Below are 20,644 nucleotides of genomic sequence, written 5' to 3' on the forward strand. Positions count from 1 at the left end.
AATATTTTGATAACTGTATTTCAAAATCAGTTTTCTTTGTAATCATATGCACTTAAATTTATTCACTTAAAATTGTTATTCTGGGCCAGGTGAGGTAGCTCACACCTGTAATCCCAGCACTTTGGGAGGAAGACACAGGCGGATCACTTGAGGTCAGGAGTTCGAGACCAGCCTGGCCAACATGGTGAGCCCATGTCTCTACCAAAAACACAAAAATTAGCCAGGCGTGGTGGTGTAAGCCTGCAGTCCCAGCTACTTCGGAGTCTGAGGCATGAGAATCACTTGAACCCAGGAGGCAGAGGTCGCAGTGAACCAAGACCACACCACTGCACTCCAGCCTGGTCAAGAGAGTGAGACTGTCTCAAAAAAATAAATAAATAAATAAATAAAATTAAAAAAAAATTATTCTGAAAAGCAGACCATGGGCTTCAGACTGAACAATGGTTCCAAGGCATAAAAAAGTTAAGAATCTCTGCTTGCTCAGAGGTACAGATCCCTCACTTGTTTACAACTATGTCATAATGAGGGGAATTAAAAGTTTAGTTTTTTTGCTTTGCCATAAAGCAAATTATAAAAAGATACACATCATTGATAATTTTCGATCTAACCTTATTATTTAATTTCTAAGTAATTTCCCCTAAGCACCAGCACAAAAATTATTCAAAATAATAACTGTAATCTCACACAGAGCATCCAATAACAAATGTTAACACTTACACATGTAAAACATACAGGCACACAGCAACTATAACAATGAAGCGAGACTGTGAAACATTTTATCAAGAAACTCAAGTGTTCATACACTTTAAAAACTTGGTTAAAAACGAGGTACTATTTACCATCTCTCTTTTGGAAAATTTTTTAAAATTTCTTTAATGATTGGCTGGTAACAGGCATCCCTTTCTGCTTTCCCAGTTTCACTCCAGTCTCTCACAAACTGTTTCAGCGTGGATTTTAACTTATCCATGTCAAATGTAGATGCTGGCATAATCTTTCCATTCCCCTGTTTAAAAAACAGACATCAATTAGCTTCTGAGAGAGTAATCCACTTATATTATGGTTAAATAGACATGCTACTAAGGGGCTATATAGGTGGTTTAGTGGATAAATCACTAGCCTCTCACCTCAACTGGGGTTCAAGTGCAGCTTGAGATCCTAAATGAAAAGAGTTTGGTGGTCTCACTGCTACCCTCAAAAGATTAAGGTCCATTAATCATAAAACCACCATATAATTAAGCAGTCTTTACTCAGGAGAGGACCAAACTGAGCTGCTATGGAGACCGAACATCCTCTCTAAGAGAGGGAAGAAAGTCCCTCCAGGTCATTGATGGGGCAGCATGGAGAGGCTCACACTGGAGTGGCCCAACTGTATCCATCCTGTGGATACAAAAAGAGGACTTCAGTTTCTATGTACTGCCAGTCCCTTGAGATTTATAAGTGAAAACAATTTCTTACAATAAAAGATGAACAGCAATAGATACAAGACACTGAAAAAATATGAGTTAAGCAAGGGAAATTAATTTCTAGCTAGTAAAGTTGCTTTTAAAAATTTAAGTCACTAACCCTGTATCCCAAAACAGAACATTATGTCAAAATGCATCAAAATCTCAACAGTTATATTAGTACTTAAAAAAGGAAAACAAGTGAACAGATCCAGTCTCTGGCTATTAAGCCTAATCAAATGACTGAACATTTAAGTTAAAACTTTCTGAGTAGAGCAAATAGCCTGTGCCAGATTATAAAAATGAAATCCAGAAAATAAAAGACCTCAAAATACAGAGGTTGACCCTAAAATAAACAGAAATAGAACAAACTTTGACATACATCTTCTCCATATTCTTTATTTTCAAACATATGTATGCAATCATTCACAATGGTCAGTAGTATTTCTTGATTATGATCAATGCATTTCCGGATCTTGTCCAAGTGAAGAAGAAACTGAGGAAGTAGTTTCTGTTGGTTAGCTGGAAGTGATCGAAACTGTCTTTCTGTTCGGTTCACCCGCTCATGCATACTGGTGCTAAAACATAAAAGGTGTTTTTTAAATTCACAGAAGAATTCTCACCAGAGGCCAATCTTACTTTAAGGTTGTCTTTCTGTACAATTATTTCCTTATTATGCTGGATACTGTCCTATCATTTACAATCTCTTGGCTTTAAAAAGGCATTAACTTATAAAGTTGTAAATGTTTTTACTTTATTACAAATCCTTCTCTAAGCAACCAAAATACAAATGGTTTATCACTAGTAAAAGTAAACATATGCACCAATTAGAAGAGGAAAAAGAAGATTAATGTACAATTAATTTATTTTTGTGTTTTAAACTTAAAATTTTCAGCAAAACCAGCTTTAGATTTTTCCATCTTTAAGTAGCAAAATAAATACTGCTATGAAATTATAATACACACAAAATATGTCCTGAAATTAACTAAAAGCTAACCAGGTTGATTTTTTTTAAATATCATAGAAGATCTTATATACTACAAATTACTAAGCAAATAAAAAATTAAAATTCTATAGTGTTTTACTTAACAATAACCACAATTTGCATTCCAAAAACGAACCCAAAGGTCACTTTGGGGACTACTTATTCATAAAACCAGAAAATAGAACATAATTTTTACTTATATTTACTTACTATTATTATTTTTGAGAGGGATTTTCGCTCTTGTCGCCCAGGCTGGAATGCAGTGGCACAGTCTCGGCTCACTGCAACCTCTGTCTCCCAGGTTCAAGCCATCCTCCCACCTCAGCCTCCCAAGTAACTGGGACTACAGTCATGTGCCACCACACTTGGCTAATATTTTTGTATTTTTTTGTAGAGATGGGTTTCATCATGCTGCCCAGGCTGGTCTCAAACTCCGGGGCTCAAGGAATCTGCCTGCCCTGGTCACCCAAAGTACTGGGATTACAGACATGAGCCACCATGCCTGGCCATAAGAACATCATTTTTTAAAGTTAAATATATACTCACAGTATATCATTTTTATATTGACAAGATGGCCAAAATTTAAAATCCTGACTATATCAAATTTTGGTGATTGGTGAAAATATGGTGTAATTAGGACATTTACACACTAATGGTAAGTGCATACATCAGTGCAACCACTTTGGAAAATTAAATTTAGAGCATTACCTAGTACAACTTAGCATGGTACTTGCCTTATGACCTAGCAATTATATCCTAGAAACTCTTGCAAATGGGCCCCATGAAACATGAACAATCTTTGTCATAGCACTGTTAGAGATAAGAAACAGGTGGGCGCAGTGGCTCATCCCTGTAATCCCTTGGCACTTTGGGAGGCCAATGTGGGCGGATCACTTGAGGTCAGAAGTTCAAGACCAGCCTGGCCAACACGGTGAAACCCCATCTCTACTAAAATATAAAAATTAGCTGGGCATGGTGGCGCCCACCAGTAATCCCAGCTACTTGGAAGGCTGAGGCAGGAGAATCGCTTGAACGCAGGAGGCAGAGGCTGCAGTGAGCCGAGACTGCACCACTGCGTTCCAGCCTGGGCGACAGAGTGAGACTCCATCTCATAAAAAAAAAAAAAAAGAAAGGAATAAAATATCTGGAAACAACCCAAAGGTCTACTATCAGAAATTATCATATAGTTACTGTAGAATGAAGAAATTACAGTATAGTTATACAGTGGAATGCAGTGAAATGAGTAAATTACAGCTCATACAATAATATGTGAGGACTAAACGCTGATCTTTTTTATTTTTTCTCTCTTCTCCAAGTTCCTCACTAAGAGGCCTGGGGAGTCATGCTTTACAAATTATGAAATCTGGACAGGTTTTTATTAACCCTATATAATATGACTTACTTTCCAACCTGACTGTGGTATGGCATCTTATGACAAATAGCAGACTCAGAAGGAAATCAGAATATTTTACCCCAAAATATATTTGACATTTTGAAATGGCTGCCACATGGCCAACGGATTTCAATGGCCCCACAAAGCCATGTTTCCTAGGGGAAATATGCACCTGTCAAGAATCTCCATTAATGCAACCAGGCCTACCCTTCTAGGCCTTTCCTGGATCCAGGAGAGATTAACTGAGAGCCTGATAACATTAAAGTCTAAAAAGTGACATTTAGTATCTCTTCCCTCTGAGGGCTGCTACCTAGGAGGCTTCAATTAACTTAACAAGAACCTTGGCCTTCACAAGCCCCTTAACTCAAGCATTCCTTTCTACTTACCATAGCTTACCTCTATCAACCAACTACCAACTGAAGAATCCTTAAAACCCACCTATGACTTGTAACCCCCTCTTTAAGATGTCCTACCTTTTGAGTGAGATCAATGTATACCTTGCATGTAATTCCTGTATCTAAAATGTATAAAACCAAGCTGTAACCTGACCACCTGGGGCGCACTTTGTCAGGGTTGTTTGAGATCGTGTAACCACAGGCTGCAGTCACTATCATATTGGCCCAGAACAAACCTCTAAATATATTTTGGCAGAAATTGGTTACTCCCATCACCATCTGGATAACCTCAAGAACATATACATTTGTTGAAAACAATTGCAGGAAAATACATAATGTACAATTGCATTTCATAGAAAACTAAATATTATTTAGGGACTGAGCATATGTGGAAAAACTACAAAGAAAGCAAAGAAGTAAAAATTCAGGTTAATGATTCTGAGGGTGAAAGAGACAGGATAATGTGTTTTAAAAACTAGGTGATTTATAAGTGTTCACTGTAATATTCCTTACATTTTATATCTATGTATGTATGTGTATATGTTTAAATGTTCTTTGGTATTAATTCAATATTAAATGAAAATGGAAGTATTTTTCATTTTCTATTTCATTTTTCTTTTTCTTTTTTTTTTTTTTGAGATGGAGTCTTGCTCTGTTGCCCAGGCTGGAGTGCAGTAGCGCGATTTCAGCTCACTGCAACCTCCCCCTCCCAGGTTCAAGCGACTCTCCTGCCTCAGCCTCCCGAGTAGCTGGGACTACAGGTGCGCGCCACCATGCCCAGCTGATTTTTGTATTTTTAGTAGAGACGGGGTTTCACCATACTGTCCAGGATGGTCTCGATCTCTTGACCTCGTGATCTGCCTGCCTCCGCCTTCCAAAGTGCTGGGATTACAGGCGTGAGCCACCACACCCAGCCTTCATTTTCATTTTCAATTTCACTTTCATTTTCAATATCTTTGTCATTTGGTTTCTTAAATCTTTATTCATCCAAACAATTTTCTTATTTTTAACCTCTGCCAAATTATTCCAACTGCCGAACAGTAATGAACTTCAGAAGAAGCTCCTGACAAACAAGCAAAAACCTGGCTGGTCGCGTTTTTACAAGCTTGTGTTTGGTGGCTTGGTGTGGGGGGCCCTTAGGGATAAGGTGAAGAGATCAAGTTGTCAGAAGCTCCACTGACATCCCCCTCTGGGGAGAGTATAATAATGAGCTTTGAAGTCAGAAAGATCAGGGATGAAATCCAGGTTACGACACCTATTTGCCACATGACACCAGGCAAATTACCGCCTTCCTTTGTCCAACTCTCTCATATACAGAAGCAAGATAAGAATGAACAATGATGATGATCATGGAAGCTACCATTTATTGAGATTTAATAAATACCAGGGACTAAACCAAGTCAGTTAATACGGATTATTCTGAAAGATCTTCATAATTAGGTAGGTAGCATTACCTTCCTCTGCCTAGCAGACAGGGTTTCATTGGAAAAATAACGTACTCAAAAGATTTAGCCCAACAGCTGAAAATACAGCAAGCACTCAAAATATATATACTATATATATACCTACTGTTCAATATACTATATAGAGTATATATATACTATATACATAGCATATATGTATATATACATAGTATATACATAGTGTATATATGTATCTATACATAGTATATACATAGTATATATACTACTATATACATACCATATATATTATATATAGTATATATATACTATACATACCATATATAATATACATAGTATATATCTACTATATACAGTATATATACTATATACATACTATATATAGTATAAATAGTATATATAATATAAATAGTATATATAGGATAAATATATATACTATATATATATCTACTGTTCAAAAAAGGAGTAGGTATATCTCATTTATATTACTAAAATGTTCAAAGCATGAACAATGTAGAAATTAGAAGTACTCAGGAAAGAAGGCCTAATAATTCCTCTTCTAGAGGGAACCACTTCTAACCTTTTGGCACATTTCCGTTTTGCTTAATACAAAGTTGCAGTGGCTCATGCCAGTAATCCCTGTATTTTGGGAGGCCAAGGTGGGAAGCCTGTTTGAGGCCAGGTGTTCCAAACCGGCCTGGGCAATATAGCAAGACCTTCCTCTCTACAAAAAAATAAAAAAACAAAAGGAGCCAGGCGTGGTGGTGCATGCCTGTAGTCTCACCTACTTGGGAGGCTGAGGTAGGAGAATTGCTTTAGCCCAGAAAGTCAAGGGGGCAGCGAGCTATGATTGTGTCACTGCACTACAGGCTGCGTAACAGAGCAAAAAACCCTGTCTCCAAAAAAGAGAAGAAAAAAAAAAGTCATCTAGCATCTTACTTTTTTTAAGCTGAATATTGACAAATTATAATTGTCTATATTTGTGGGGTACAAAGTGGATGTTCATCATTCCATCTTAGGTAACCATCAGTGACTTAGCTATTTCCCAACTACTGGGCATTTAGACACTCACTTGTTTTTATGATGAACATTTTGGGTTCAAAATCTGTCTATAATTTAGGGAAAAAATTAGCATAAACTCTCAAAACCAGAATTACCAGGTGAGAAGGAATACTTTTTTTTTTTTTTTTTTTTGGAGATGGAGTCTCACTCTGTCACCTAGGCTGGAGTACAGTGGCATGATCTCAGCTCACTGCCAGCTCTGCCTCCCAGCTTCAAGCGATTCTTCTGGTTCAGTCTCCCAAGTAGCTGGGACTACAGGTGCACACCACCATGCCCGGCTAATTTTTATATTTTTAGTAGAGATGGGGTTTCACCATGTTGGTCAGGCTGATCTTGAACTGACCTGAAGTGATCTGCCAACCTTGGTCTCCCAAAATACTGGGATTATAGGCGTGAGCCCCTACACCTGGCCAGGAGTTAGTATTTTTAAGGCTCTTGATATAAAATGATGTGCAAAAAGACTCCATAAATTTACATTCCTAACAGCAGAGTATGACATTAAAGGAACTAAAATGGCCACATCAAGTTAGGCAAACAGCAGAGCTTCAACAGTTGAACAGCCTCACAGAGCTTTCTTCCTAGTGTTTACTCCCGGGCTCTGGATGCCCCACAACTTCCCTCTCACCATACTCAAAACTCATATCCAAAGTGAACTTAGCACATGCCCCACAAAAACCTGCCCTCCTTCCTTCATGGCTAAGATTAACAAATGCACCCAAGTTAGAAATTAAAGGAGTCATCAGCCGGGCATGGTGGCTCACGCCTGTAATCCCAGCACTTTGAGAGGCTGAGGTGGGCAGATCACTTCAGGTCAGGAGTTTGAGATCAAGAACATCCTGTCTAACACAGTGAAACCCTGTCTCTACTAAAAATACAAAAAATTAGCCAGGCATGGTGGCATGCGCCTGTAATCCCAGCTACTTGGGAGGCTGAGGCAGGAGAATCGCTTGAACCTGGGAGGCAGACGTTGCAGTGAGTTGAGATTCTGCCACTGCACTCCAGCCTGGGTGACAGAGCGAGACCCAAAAAAAAAAAAAAAAAAAAAAAAAAAGAAATTAAGGAGTCATCCTAAATGCCTCTTCTCCTAGTCCCACAATCAATAAACCCAGGATACTTTTCAATTCTACTTCCTAACTCCTCCCCTGCCCTTCCTGCCCCACCTCTAATCAGAAGAATTATTCTAAAACACAAGTGTCATCTTGGTCATTATTCAATATCTCCGTATTTCAGCATATGTAAAAAGCAATAAATGTTCAGTTATATTCCCACGGGTGCCACTTTTGGTTTTCCATGGAGACTACTTATCACCAAGTAATATCAAGGTTGCAAGGGTGAGTTGAGATGAGTTATAGATTGGTTACAAGAGCTGTCAATTTTTGATACAGAAGTAACTACACAGAGCAGGATGAGATCCTTAAACCCCTGGTTACTTAATGGTGTGCAAAGCTGCCATAACATACATCCACCAGTGACTCTTAAAATAGGTGGGATCTTACTAAAGTTGAGAATACAGTCCAATCCCTATTATACCCTTATAACTGGGGCTAACTTCACTATCCTGCACATGCTTACCCTATCAGAATTGCTTTAAGCCAGGGGCCCATTGGTTACCTGGTTTTTGTACAGTCTTATTGGTACAAAGCCACACTATTTGATTACACGAAGCCTAAGGCTCCTTCCATTCAAGGGCAGAGTTGATGAGTTGTAACAAGAGACCACTTGGCCTTCAGAGCTTAAAATATTTACTGCCTGGCCCTTTTAAGAAACTCTGCCAAACCTGCTTTGAAGGAGTATTTTACAAAAATCAGACTCTCCTTGGTTCTGAACTAAGTCAGCATCAGGAGGTGACATCCTCTTGCTGATAAGAGGAGAAAGTAAACTTAGTAGCCATTTTTCCCCAATGGTGGTATCTCTACCTCTAACTCTCTCTAGAAACCTGGTGTCAGCAGTGACCTCAACTCTGATTTAGTCACCTGTCATCAGGGTGAACCCATACCAGGTCTGATCTAAAGGCCATGGTCACAGGCCCATTCCTCTGCACCTAGTTGAACTACTCTAGGAAATCCAAATAGAAAAAACATAACTTGTCAGAAACAAAGCCTGGCCTGTCTTGATTCATTTTAAATCTTTATTAAATACCTAACATTAAATTTGTGTTACTAGTATAACTCCTCATTAATGCACAGTAAAATTTTAGGTAACGATTTTGGATTTTAGGTCAGATTCTACCACAACTGGATTGTGTAACCCTGAGCAAGTTGCTTACCGCTTTGTGTCTATCCACATCCTCACCTGTAAAAATCAGTTCTAAATCTCAATATTAAAAAATCTCACCCCGTTATTTCTAAAAGTAAGAAGTTTCTGAAAAGACTTTCAGCTTTTCAACTCTAGTGTTTTCTATGTGCTGAGGTGCTTCATTCATAACAAGACTGGGTTATAAAACTAACATTTTTGCTATTCAATACAAATGAGCTATATCCATTTTTACCTTAATGAGAATGTCATCTAAGCAAAATCTGTGGGAATCACAAAATTGAAACCCATTAGAAAGAGAAAATATTAATCAAAAGACATTCCTTGCTTTATGACCTTTTATCTAAATCTCCTACGTATTAACTAAAAGACATTTTGCAGTAAAATTGAAGCCTGCAAAATCTGGACGTACAGCTGACCCTTGAACAATACTTGGGTTGGGGCACCAACCCCCTGTGCAGTCGAAAACCCACACCTAACTTTGATTCACCAAAAACTTAACTACTAATAGCCTACTACTGACCGAAAGCCTTACCAATAACATAAACAACTGACAGATATGTTGTATGTTAATATATTACGTACTACATTCTTACAATAAAGCTAAAGAAAATATTAAGAAAGTCGTAGGAAAGGGAAAATACATTTACACTACTGCACTGCATTTATCAATACTATAAGTTTACATAATTTGATTACAAGATGAATCCTCTGTCTGAAATGGGGTTGGGGGGCAACCTCCAACTGCAGACCTCTATCTACAGTACATATCAAACAAATCAACTTTTTCTTGTAATGTCTTTTTTCTCTGCTTCTTGGGAGCACCTGCAGCATCACCAGTGGCACGTCATATGGGACCCATGGTGTTATTTAAGGTTTATGGTATTGCATTAAATTTGATAAAATCTGTTTACTGCTATATGCAATTTACTTGACAGACAAAAGCAGAGTGATTATTTTAAGAAGATACTGGTAACATTTGAGCTTACTGCAAAAGCAACAGGAAGTGGCTACAAAATTATTACAGTAGTACAGTATCTACTACAGATAATTTTATGCAACTAAGATTTAATGCTACATCTTTGCTTGTTTACATTTATCTCAATTGCAAATAGCTCCATGTAAGATCTGTGTTTGTGTAAGTTTTGATAAATTTTAACTTTTTATAATAGATTTGTGTATATTTTATGGTAGTAAATAATAAACTAGTATCTACACATATGCATTCATGGCATAATTTTTTCTTAATTTTTTCACTATTTCTAGGCTATGCAAGTTTGCTAAGTTTTTCAAATTGTTGCAAATCTCAAAACAATTTTCCAATATGTTTATTTCAAAAAATTTGTGTATACGTGGACCCGTGCAGTTCAGATCCATATTGTTTAAGGGTCCACTGTACTTGCTAAATGTGTAGAACCGGATTGTCCATCACAACCTACTTCGATAATGGAAAAGCTTTTATTTGCACTGTCCAGTACAGCAGACTCTAGCCACATGTAGCTATTGAGCACCTGAAATATGGGTAGTGAAACTGAGCAACTAAATTTTAAAGCTTATTAAATACTAATTAATTTTAGCTTAAATTTATCCAGATATGATTAGTGGCTACAGTTTAAGTCTAGAAGATCACAAAATATTAGAATGTAACACTCCACTGTTCTCTGCTACATAAACTTTCTGTACCCCTAGGCTTTAAGTGACATTTTAAAAAGCATATTTTTGATGTTATACTATTTTCAGCCCAAGTATTTGAAGTGTTTCAAGAGAGTATATACAAATAAAACTATTTTTTTTAAAAAATGAAATGTCCTGAATCCAACATTACGCTGGTAAAGAAGAGAGTATAGGAAATAGTATCACAACCACTAGAATATTCACACAAGATCTCTTCTCTATATTGCCACACTTCAGTTCCTGATCAACCCCTACCCCAACAAAGTCCCATCCCATACTTACCCATAAATATCAATTTTAAATTGGTCCTAATATATTAAAAGTAAGTACAACTACGCACTTAACTAAATGGGTCCACCATATTCCCAAGACATTTCCCAATATTCTTTCTAGATTTTTCAAGAGCAAAATGTATCAGACTTTTCTGTATCTCCCACTCTTAGCTATCTGATGTTAGCTGCCTTTCCTAACTTTATGGTTCTTTCCGTCACAATTCCTGCATCAAATTCAATTCTCTGATGGTCTGCCTTGCTCCCTCTGTTACTACTAAATCTGGAGAAATAAAATATCCAAACTACTCTTTTGGGCTCCGTAAAGTAATGCTGTCCCTGGTCCCTATTTCTGGGTTTAATCAGTAAATTATTTCATCAAGATCTTCGAAGTTCAAAAGTTCCTATCACATATACAATCAGATTCCAAATAACTTTCAGCTTTCACTAAGCAAGCTTCTAAATTCAGACTAGTAAACTAATTTAACTATCAGTCAAAAACTTGACAGACTATTTGGGAATGAGAAATGTATTTCTTTGCTACTATTTGTTTTGTTAAAAATAGAGCTTAAACAACATATGCCAAGCACTAGTGACATAAAAATAAAAAAGACTCAGCCCCTGCCCTTGAGGAGGTCACAGCAAAGCAAGAGATTTATAAAAACAACTATAATACATAAGATGAACAATATAAAAAAACTTTGCATAAAGCACAGCAGGAACCCACCTATGGGAACAGGTTTACCTGCGTAGGAGGTCATGTCTGTCTGATTCCAACTGCAGCCTCAGAACATAGTCACCGGTGGACTCATATCTCTTACGTGAATAAAAGTGTTATTCTTCACCTGAAAATCCAGTTGATTTAAGTCCCTTTCAGCTCTTGGAATTATAACTTTGTGATTAAGCTACTTTAACATCTATCTAGAAGAAACGTGGAAGTTAGGGAGCTGTTTTTATGAATGAGGAGCATAAAGGTCCTACCACAGTGCCTAGCACACCAGGGAGAATTAGATACAGATTTGCAGAAAAAAAGAACGTAAAGGCAGCTCTTATTGTGACTTCTCTCATTTCTCTCCTAATAATTAGCAAATTTTAGAATATCCGGACCACTTCCGCCCTTAATCACCCACCAGTTAAAGACACTGAGCAGCATCATTCAATCGCTCACACAAAAGTGCAAGTGCGTTCACAGCGCCAAAGAGGGGTGGGTGGAAATCTTAAACTGCTCTTACAAGCACTGGTAACAGTTTGGGAAAATACGTCCTACAGCATCCCACGCGTAGGTGAACTTGGGCTCTCCGTGTGTTCAGTTTGGAGGACATCGACCACACACACCAATCAGCCCAGCAGTGGACGATTGTACCACCATCGTCTTCTATCTGAAATTGTTACAGCGCTTCTCCGGTCACCCCCATCGGCCTCAAAGCCAAACCTTTACGAGGACGGAGGCAGGAGAGCTAATCTGATCCTGAGGTCAGAAGACACGAGGCTGTGCAGCAGACGGCGCGGCGGACACGCGGGTGTGCAGGGCCGGGAGGGGCTGGGGTGGTGCGAGGTGACTCGGGGCCCGGAGGTCAGCTGCAGCAGCCGGGTCCCGACGCCTCGGAGGCGTGGCGGCGGGACGGCGAGCGCCCCCGTTCCGGCGGGTCCGCCGCCACCAGTGGGCGCCCCGACGGTCTGGGCCGGGGTCCGCCACGGGCTCCTTACCCGTAGTAGCGGAAGGCATTAATGATCTTCCAGAAGTGCTCACGCTCAAGCCTCTCCTCCTCCTCCTCGGTGCTACGCGTGGCCGCCGCCGCTGCCGCCGAAACCGCCGCGGCCGAGCCCCAACGCCCGGCGGAAAACTGCACTTCCACCTCCTCGCTGCCACCGCCTCCTCCCCCGCAGCCCTCGGGCAGCCGGGAGGTGGGCGGCGGAGGGCGACGCCGTCGCTGCATCGCCGCCGCGGCCCTCGGCCTGGCTCGCTTGCGTCTCTCCGCGACCGACAGCGTGGTGGCGGCTGCTTGGCCTTCCTCTAGACGGCGCCCGCCGCGGACATGCCCCCAGCTCGCGGCGCGCTCCGCCCCCGCCACCCTCAGGCCTCCATCCGCGCTGGGCTCCGCCAGGTCTTCAGGGCTCTCAGAACCAATGCGCATGCGTGTGCCTTGGTACGCGGAGGGCCCGTGCGGTCTGCGCTCATTTGCTGCCGGGCTTCGGAGACAGCGCGCTGACGTCACAACCACGCTTCCAAGGGCGGGGCCAAGGCCCCTTGGTGGGAGGCGGAGGAGGAGCTCGTAGGTGGGGTGGGACTGGCACTGCGGTTACCTGTGCGCTGCCGTGTGGGTGGGACTTAAGAGCCTGCGAGTGCCGGATTGTTGAGCTGGAGGCTGAACGCGGTCCCAGGCACTAGCAAGGAAGGGAAAGGCAAAAAGGAAAAGTTCGGCTTTGATGATTTTATTCGGAATTTTTATTTCAGAAAGTCTAGAAGGAACGTCTTGTATCCACCCTAATTTAAGTTTTAATTCACTTCCTAAATGAATTCCTATTTTTAATTACTTAAGGGGGTCGGAAGTGGGCGCCATCATCTTTTCACTTTTTTTTTTTTCCCCACTCTGTCGCCCAGGCTGGAGTGCAGTGGTGCGATCTCGGCTCATTGCAACCTCTGCTTCCTGGGTTCAAGCGATTCTCCTGCTTCTGCCTCCCGAGTGGCTGGGATTACAGGCGCGCGCCACCACGCCCGGCTAATTTTAGTATTTTTAGTAGAGATGGGGTTTCACCATGTTGGCCAGCTGGTCTGGAATTCCTGGCCTCAGGCGATCCACCCTCCTCGGCCTCCCAAATTGCTGGGATTACAGGCGTGAGCCATCGCGCCCGTCCCATCTTTCCAGTCTTTAGGGGCTTGCGGCAGTCCTAATTCCTCCTTTACTGAGGATGGCAACAGATGAGGAAAATGCTAGGACCTTCTATCCAGCACCTGGTCTTGGGAAGACCATGACACCTACCAGCATCTAAGGGTGGATCTTGGGAAATAACTTATTCTGGGGCCGGGCGCGGTGGATCACGCTTGTAATCCCAGCACTTTGGAAGGCCTAGGTGGGCGGATGACGAGGTCAGGAGATCAAGACCATCCTGGCTTACATGGTGAAACCCCGTCTCTACTAAAAACACAAAAAATTAGCCGGGCTTGGTGGCTGGCGCCTGTAGTCGCAGCTACTCCGGAGACTGAGGCAGGAGAATGGCGTGAACCCGGGAGGCGGAGCTTGCAGTGAGCCGAGATCGTGCCACTGTACTCCAGCCTGGGCGAGAGAGCGAGACAACGTCTCAAAAAAAAAAAAAAAAGAAAAGAAAAGAAAAAGAAATAACTTATTCTGTTCAATTTAATCCACCACCCAGCAAATGAGTCTTACAAAGTAATGATAAAAGGGAAAGATTGCTTTATTCGAGGGGTTAAATATGCCCAGTGACCACAAAGTCTGTTAAAAAGTTACAATCATATTGAAAGTGAAGTGGCTTCATATTTTCATAATTTAAATTAATAGTTGAAATAAAGGTAATGCTTAAAATGACTTAACATTTTTATATAAAAGTTTTCTAAAACGTGAGTCTATTAATAGTAATGCAGTAATACATGTTTCAAAATTCAAAAAGAAAGTGCAAAGGATTACAAATATGAATTGGAGACAGTCTCGCTCTGCTGCCCAGGCTGGAGTGCAGTGGCACGATCTCAGCTCACTGCAACCTCCCGGCCTTCCAGGCTCAAGCGATTCTCCTGCCTCAGCATCCCGAGTAGCTGGGATTACAGGCATGCGCCACCACACCTGGCTAATTTTTTGTATTTGAAAATACTAAAGTAGAGACGGGGTTTCACCATGTTGCCCAGGTTAGTCTCCCTGAACTCAGGCAATCCACCTGCCTGGGCCTCCCAAAGTGCTGGGATTACAGGCGTGAGCCGCCACGCTCGGCCAAGTGTGAATAATTGTTTTACCTGTCCCTAGCCAGCTATGTTCCTCTCCAGACACAATATACCAATTCCTTGCCCATTCTTCCAGATTTTCTATCTAATGTCTATTTTTCCAAACACTAATTGTTCGGAAGTTATGTATAAACACTCATAGTAGTAGCTGTTTCTAATACTGTTCTCATGTACACATGCACAGAAGTTTTACATGTTGTAATTCATTAAATGTATTGATATAGGTCTGAATGACCTAATTGATAAAGGCCAGAATGTCATGGATAAAGATAATCAGCTCCATACTTTGAAATATCCTCGGAGGTAGAATAAACAATTTCAAATTAAAATTATGTGCAGAGGCTTCCTTGACTCTGTCTCCTAACTTGGTGAGTCTTAGAGTCTGTGTCATGAAGGTGCTCAGCTTTAAACTCAATTGTGATCTTACAGGTGAGGAAACCAGGGAATCAGAGATATTAAGTGATCTTCATACACCCACCCACCTCTCATACCTATATTTATCAATATTTGTTTATGACTGTGACTGTACTTTTTAAATATTATGCTAGCTAACATTTGTTTAATTAATATTTTTCAAATTGTTTTCCCAGTTTATCACCTTATTTGTCCCTTAGCTCTGTGAACTAGATGTCATTATTATCTTGCTATAAGAAATGAAGAAATAGACTCAAAGAAATTAATTTTCCTGCCCAGGGACACATAAATAGCAGAGCTGAAGTTAAGTCGCTCATTCATTTATTCTTTTTTTTTTTTCAACAAACATGTTGATTGCCTTCTATGTTTCTTTGCCCTGAGCTGAAGGCAGCAGAAGCTACAAGTATGGGCCTCTCACTCTCACTTCACCACCTAGTAATTCCATGACCTGTACGAAACATTACGTAAAGCTTCAATTGCAATATTTCTTATATTTCTTTTTCTTTTCTTTCTTACTTTTTTTTGAGTGGGGTGGGGTACAGAGTCTGGCTCTGTCACCCAGGCTGGAGGGCAGTGATGTGATCATGGGTTACTGAAGCCTTGACTTCCTGGCCTTACGTGATCCTCCCACCTCAGCCTCCTGAGTAGCTGGGACAACAGGCATGCGCCACCACTCCTAGCTAATGTTTTTTTAAATTTTTAATAGAGATGAGGTCTCATTATTTTGCCCAGGCTGATCTTGAACTCCTGAGCTCAAGCGATATTTCTGCCTTGGCCTCCAAAGTACTAGGATTACAGGCATGGGCCACCAAGTTCGGCAATTGTAATATTTATAAAATAGACATATTACCCTTTTTACAGGGTCATTGGGAGGAATACATGAGATAAAGACTGAAAAATGCCTGGTATATAGGCTCAATAAATCTTAGTTACCTTCCCTACTCTCAGTTGTCTTTAGAATAAAGTTTTAGCCTTGTTTTAAAACACTTTTCTTAGGACTTCTTTGACTTAACTTCTTTGCAGTGAGTTTCTTCCACTGATATCTTCCCAAACCATAGAGTGATTTGAGCTGAAAGATTTGGAATGTTTTTATCAGAAGGAGACCAATTAATCTCCAGGAATTAATAAGTAAAAAGCACCATCGTGCTTTTGTTAGTTATTCTGAAGAACTGTTGGTTAAGCACTTAAACTGCTTACATACATTTGCACACTGCTGCTGGAAATGTAACACGGTGCAGCCACTCTGGAAAAGAGTGCAAAGCAGGTTTGCTGTGCACTGGTTACCAACTGAGTCTGGTGAGACAGAACACCCATGTGTACAAGTTACATGAAGTGAATTTATTATTTACAGCTAGGCAACAAGGGAAAACCGAAGCATAGGATTCACTGTGAGCCAATCTCCCGAGACTCAGGAAAGTTGCCCTGGAAGGATGGAGTCTCATTTGTGTGTACCCCATTTGTACCACAGCTGAGTGACCCTGGAAAGCAGACCATCTTGGGTTTTATATTCTGGAGGCAACATGACATGTTGGGCTAAAATGATGAAGGACATCCTGTTTCTAGGAGGGACTGGAACAGAGCCTGGGCTGTTTCAGCCAGTCCCTCCTTATCTCAGGATATTGCATTCCTAGCACATTCTACAGTTATTCTTGAGAACTATTAATACAAGTGAGAAACTGGGGAGAAGTTGATCAGTCCAAGGCCACTGGGAACTGTCATGCAAAGAGTATAGTGATTTTTTTTTTACAAAACTGAACGTGCACTTACCATACAACCCAGCAATTACGCTCTTAGACATTTATCTCAGATAAATGAAAACATGTATACACAAAAACCTGTACATAAAAGTTCATAGCAGCTTTATTTGTAAAAGCCAGAAATTGAAAACAACCCAAATGTCCTTCAACAGATGAATGGTTAAACAAACTGTAGCTACTCAGCAATACAAAGTAATGAACTCTTGATATATGTAATAATTTGGAAGAATCTCAAAGGGATTATGCTGAATGGAAAAAAAGGGCAATCTCAAAGGGTTATATACTGTATGATTGTATTTATTTTACTTTATTTTTATTTTTTTTAGAGACAGGGTCTCACTGTTTCACCCAGGCTGAAATGCAGTGGTGTGACAGTGGCCCAGTGCAGTCTTGAGCTCCTGGTTCAAGCGATGTTCCTGCCACAGCCTCTGTGAGTAGCTGGGACTACAGATGTGCACCACCACACCTGGCTGATTTTTTTTTTTCTTTTGTGAGACGGGCCCTTGCTTGGTTGCCCAGGCTTGTTTTGAACTCCTGGCTTCAAGTAATATGATTACATTTATGTAGCATTTTCAAAATGACAAAATTATAGGGATGGAGAACAGATGATTAGTCGCTTGGGGTTGGCGGTGGTGGGGAGTAAGGGCGGTGTCTGTGTTTATGAAAGGGTAGCTCAAGGGAAACTTGTAGTAGAACTGTCCTGTATCTTGACTATAGCAGTGGTCACACAAATCTAGACACGAGATACAATTGCATAAAAATTAGGGCGTTTCTCTCAGCCTACTTTGGCTCAGGAGACCGCCCCACAAAATATAAAATAAAATTTAAAAATTAATATACACACCCACCCACACGCAAGTGAATACCACTCACAAATTCATCCATCTGGTGAATTTCAAATAAGTCCATTAGTTATATCAATGTTAACTCACTAAACTCCATGCTCTATTGTCTGAACCAGGAAGACTCAACTTGTTTTCCCAGTCATACCAATGAAGTTACTCCCTCATTATTTTCAAGGATGTTTCATAATCAATAAATGTTTGTAAATAAGGGCTTTGAAATGTGCAAGTCTTCTCATCTATTAATCCTAAGTATATATACATATTTTTAAACATTAACGTTTAGCAGCTACTAAATATATTTTTATTAGCCTCATATTTCCCAGTTAAATGCCTCATTGAAAGTTTGTAATATATATTATGTTGGTTTTAACTGACCTTTTAACTGCCTTGCCTAGTAGACTGTATGTCTGAGGGCAGAAGGCATATCTGTTTTGTTCATGCCTGTATCCCCAGCATCTAACAAAGTGAGATTTTTCTATAACCACTTTTTGAGATGAATAAATGAATTTACAAGTGCCAGACACTGCACTAAACCCTGTAATATATCATTACATATAACTTAATACAATAGTATCATCTTTTTTGTTTTTAAACAAGGACTTGCTGTGTTGCCCAGGTTGGAATAGCTGGGACCCCCCTGACATACACTTTTTAAAAAACCAATGAGCACACTATAATTAAGTACCTTGCTCAAAGTCATACAGCTGTTAATAAGTAAAGCCTCAATTTGAAATCAAGCCCAGGAAATGATTAACCACTGGATCTACTGCCTCTGCTGAAGTTGGTCTTGTCTATCTTTAAATAAGTTTCATGAAGTTGTTTTACTTTTGGAAATCTTATTAATTTGTAAATAATTGTTTGCAGTGATTTAGCATTTTAGTTGAGTAAGAAAATATATATTTTGCTGACCAAAACTGAAAGACTAGATTGCCCACAGAGTATGTTTATAGAGAAAATGAACAATTTCTTACGCTTTATGTTAAAAATCTGGTTTATATATCAACAATGACTCAAACTGCTGTTGAGCTAAAACCTCAAGGAAAAAGGCAAAGGCAAGTAGGGGCTTTTTTCACTTAATACAAGGGCTCCCTTATAATTCTCATCGTCATTCTAGGATTTATTATTTTTACTCTTGGGATTCCTCTATTAATTCTGTTCTTTATGCAAAACCGTCTTTGACTTAGAACTAGCTAGTTTTGTCTTTGTATTCTTTGTTCTAGTCCCTGGATCCACATGAAGGATATTATAATTTGCTCTTAAAATAATAAGAATGCTCTCCACTATGGAGCTAGGGATATGATTCCTATAAATGGTCACTTCGTGCCTTTGGTGAGTTTTTTTATTTAAATATTTTGTACGATAATTAAATTGTTTTTTGTCTTATTACTCCTGGTAACTCACAGAACACCTTTAGTGAATTTTTATATTCTTTCTTAATCACAGGAACCGGAACCCAGTTGCAGTGTTTGTATGCACGTAGTTTTAATGCTCTCAATGGTTATTCTCAAACTTGGAATGAAAATTCTATTATTGTTGTTAATTTTTGAGGGGGTGGTTAAAAAGTGAAGTGAAATGGAGTTTGTGTAACTGATTAGTGCTAAGTTAGTTTACAGAAAAACATCACAGGGTATGTACTGCTAGGAATAAGTCTCTCTCTCTAGGGATCCTATAATGGTCCCTACAAAGATATCTTCCCATCCCATAACCTTTAAATCTTTTTGTTGTTGTTGGGGAACATTTCAAGTTAAAAGAATACACTGAACTGACGTTATTCAATGCTTTCTCATGCATGCTTAGGGTATTAGCCAAACAACTGCACCCAAATAAAACATTTTGGGAAGATATGTATGTATGTATGTATATATGTATATATGTATATATGTATTTATGTATGTATTTGAGACCAGGTCTTGCTCTGTTGCCCAGCCTGGAGTGCAGTGGCATGAATATGGCTCATTGCAGCCTTTACCTCCTGGGTTCAAGCCATCCTCCAGCCTCAGCCTCCCAAGTAGCTGGGACCACAGGCATGCAACATGATGCCCTGCTAATTGTATTTATTTTTTGTAGAGGCAAGGTCTCACTATGTTGCCCAGGCTGGTCTCCAATTCCTGGACTCAAGTGATCCTCCTATCTTAGCCTCCCAAAATGCTGAGATTAAAGGTGTGAGCTACTGTGCTTGGCTGAATTATGTATTTATTACTTCCCCAAGTAGCATCAAAATAGTAATCATGGGGGGAAATATCAGAATTTGGTTGGACTTCCTCATATTTATCTTACAGATTATTTTTGTTATTTTAAGTTACTTTTAGTGGCAAAGATGGGAGTACCACAGGATGTTCAGAGCAAAAAGATTTGTGTTTTGTCTGAGACCCTCACACAAGTAAGAAAGATACTTTCTACTTCCACCTTCACTGCAAAGCCAGTCTCCAAGATCTTGGCCTGTTTTTATCATCTGGCCCTGATGTTTTCTGAAATTATTAATAAAGGGTAAGATTGGGCTATCATATTTGAATTAGCAGAATCACTCTAACGCCCTATCGTGACTCCTGTCTCTCCATTTAAAATCCTTTCAGTCTCTGGAAGGTTCCCCTCTACCCAACGCTTAATGGATGATACCTGCAGTCCACATTTACTACTCAAAAGTATGGACCAGCTCATTTATATCTCCTGGGATACTGTTAGGAATGCAGTATCTCAGACCTCACCTACTGAATCTGCATCTGCATTTAAACAAGATCCCCAGGTGATTCACAGTCATGTTAAAGTTTTGAAAAGCACTGCT

The 20,644-nt window shown here is 39.9% G+C and overlaps 1 protein-coding gene across 3 annotated transcripts in view; it reads right to left on the minus strand.

Moving 5' to 3' along the window:
• The window catches only part of CARNMT1 (carnosine N-methyltransferase 1), a 47,615-nt gene extending 34,433 nt beyond the window's left edge, over positions 1 to 13,182 (minus strand). The window contains exons 1-3 of one of the 3 annotated variants that reach the window (XM_034967556.3): positions 12,602 to 13,182; positions 1,825 to 2,020; positions 840 to 1,003 (exon numbers count right to left, since the gene is read on the minus strand). In XM_034967556.3, coding sequence (XP_034823447.1) covers positions 840 to 1,003; positions 1,825 to 2,020; positions 12,602 to 13,029 — 788 coding nt within the window. In that variant the 5' untranslated portion in view covers positions 13,030 to 13,182. The other 2 variants (XM_008975744.3, XM_034967557.2) reach the window with 2 other exon arrangements.
• Between the last annotated feature and the right edge of the window lie 7,462 nt (positions 13,183 to 20,644).

Source organism: Pan paniscus, chromosome 11 (genome assembly GCF_029289425.2).
Source record: "Pan paniscus chromosome 11, NHGRI_mPanPan1-v2.0_pri, whole genome shotgun sequence".
In the NCBI taxonomy this organism is placed as follows: Eukaryota; Metazoa; Chordata; class Mammalia; order Primates; family Hominidae; genus Pan; species Pan paniscus.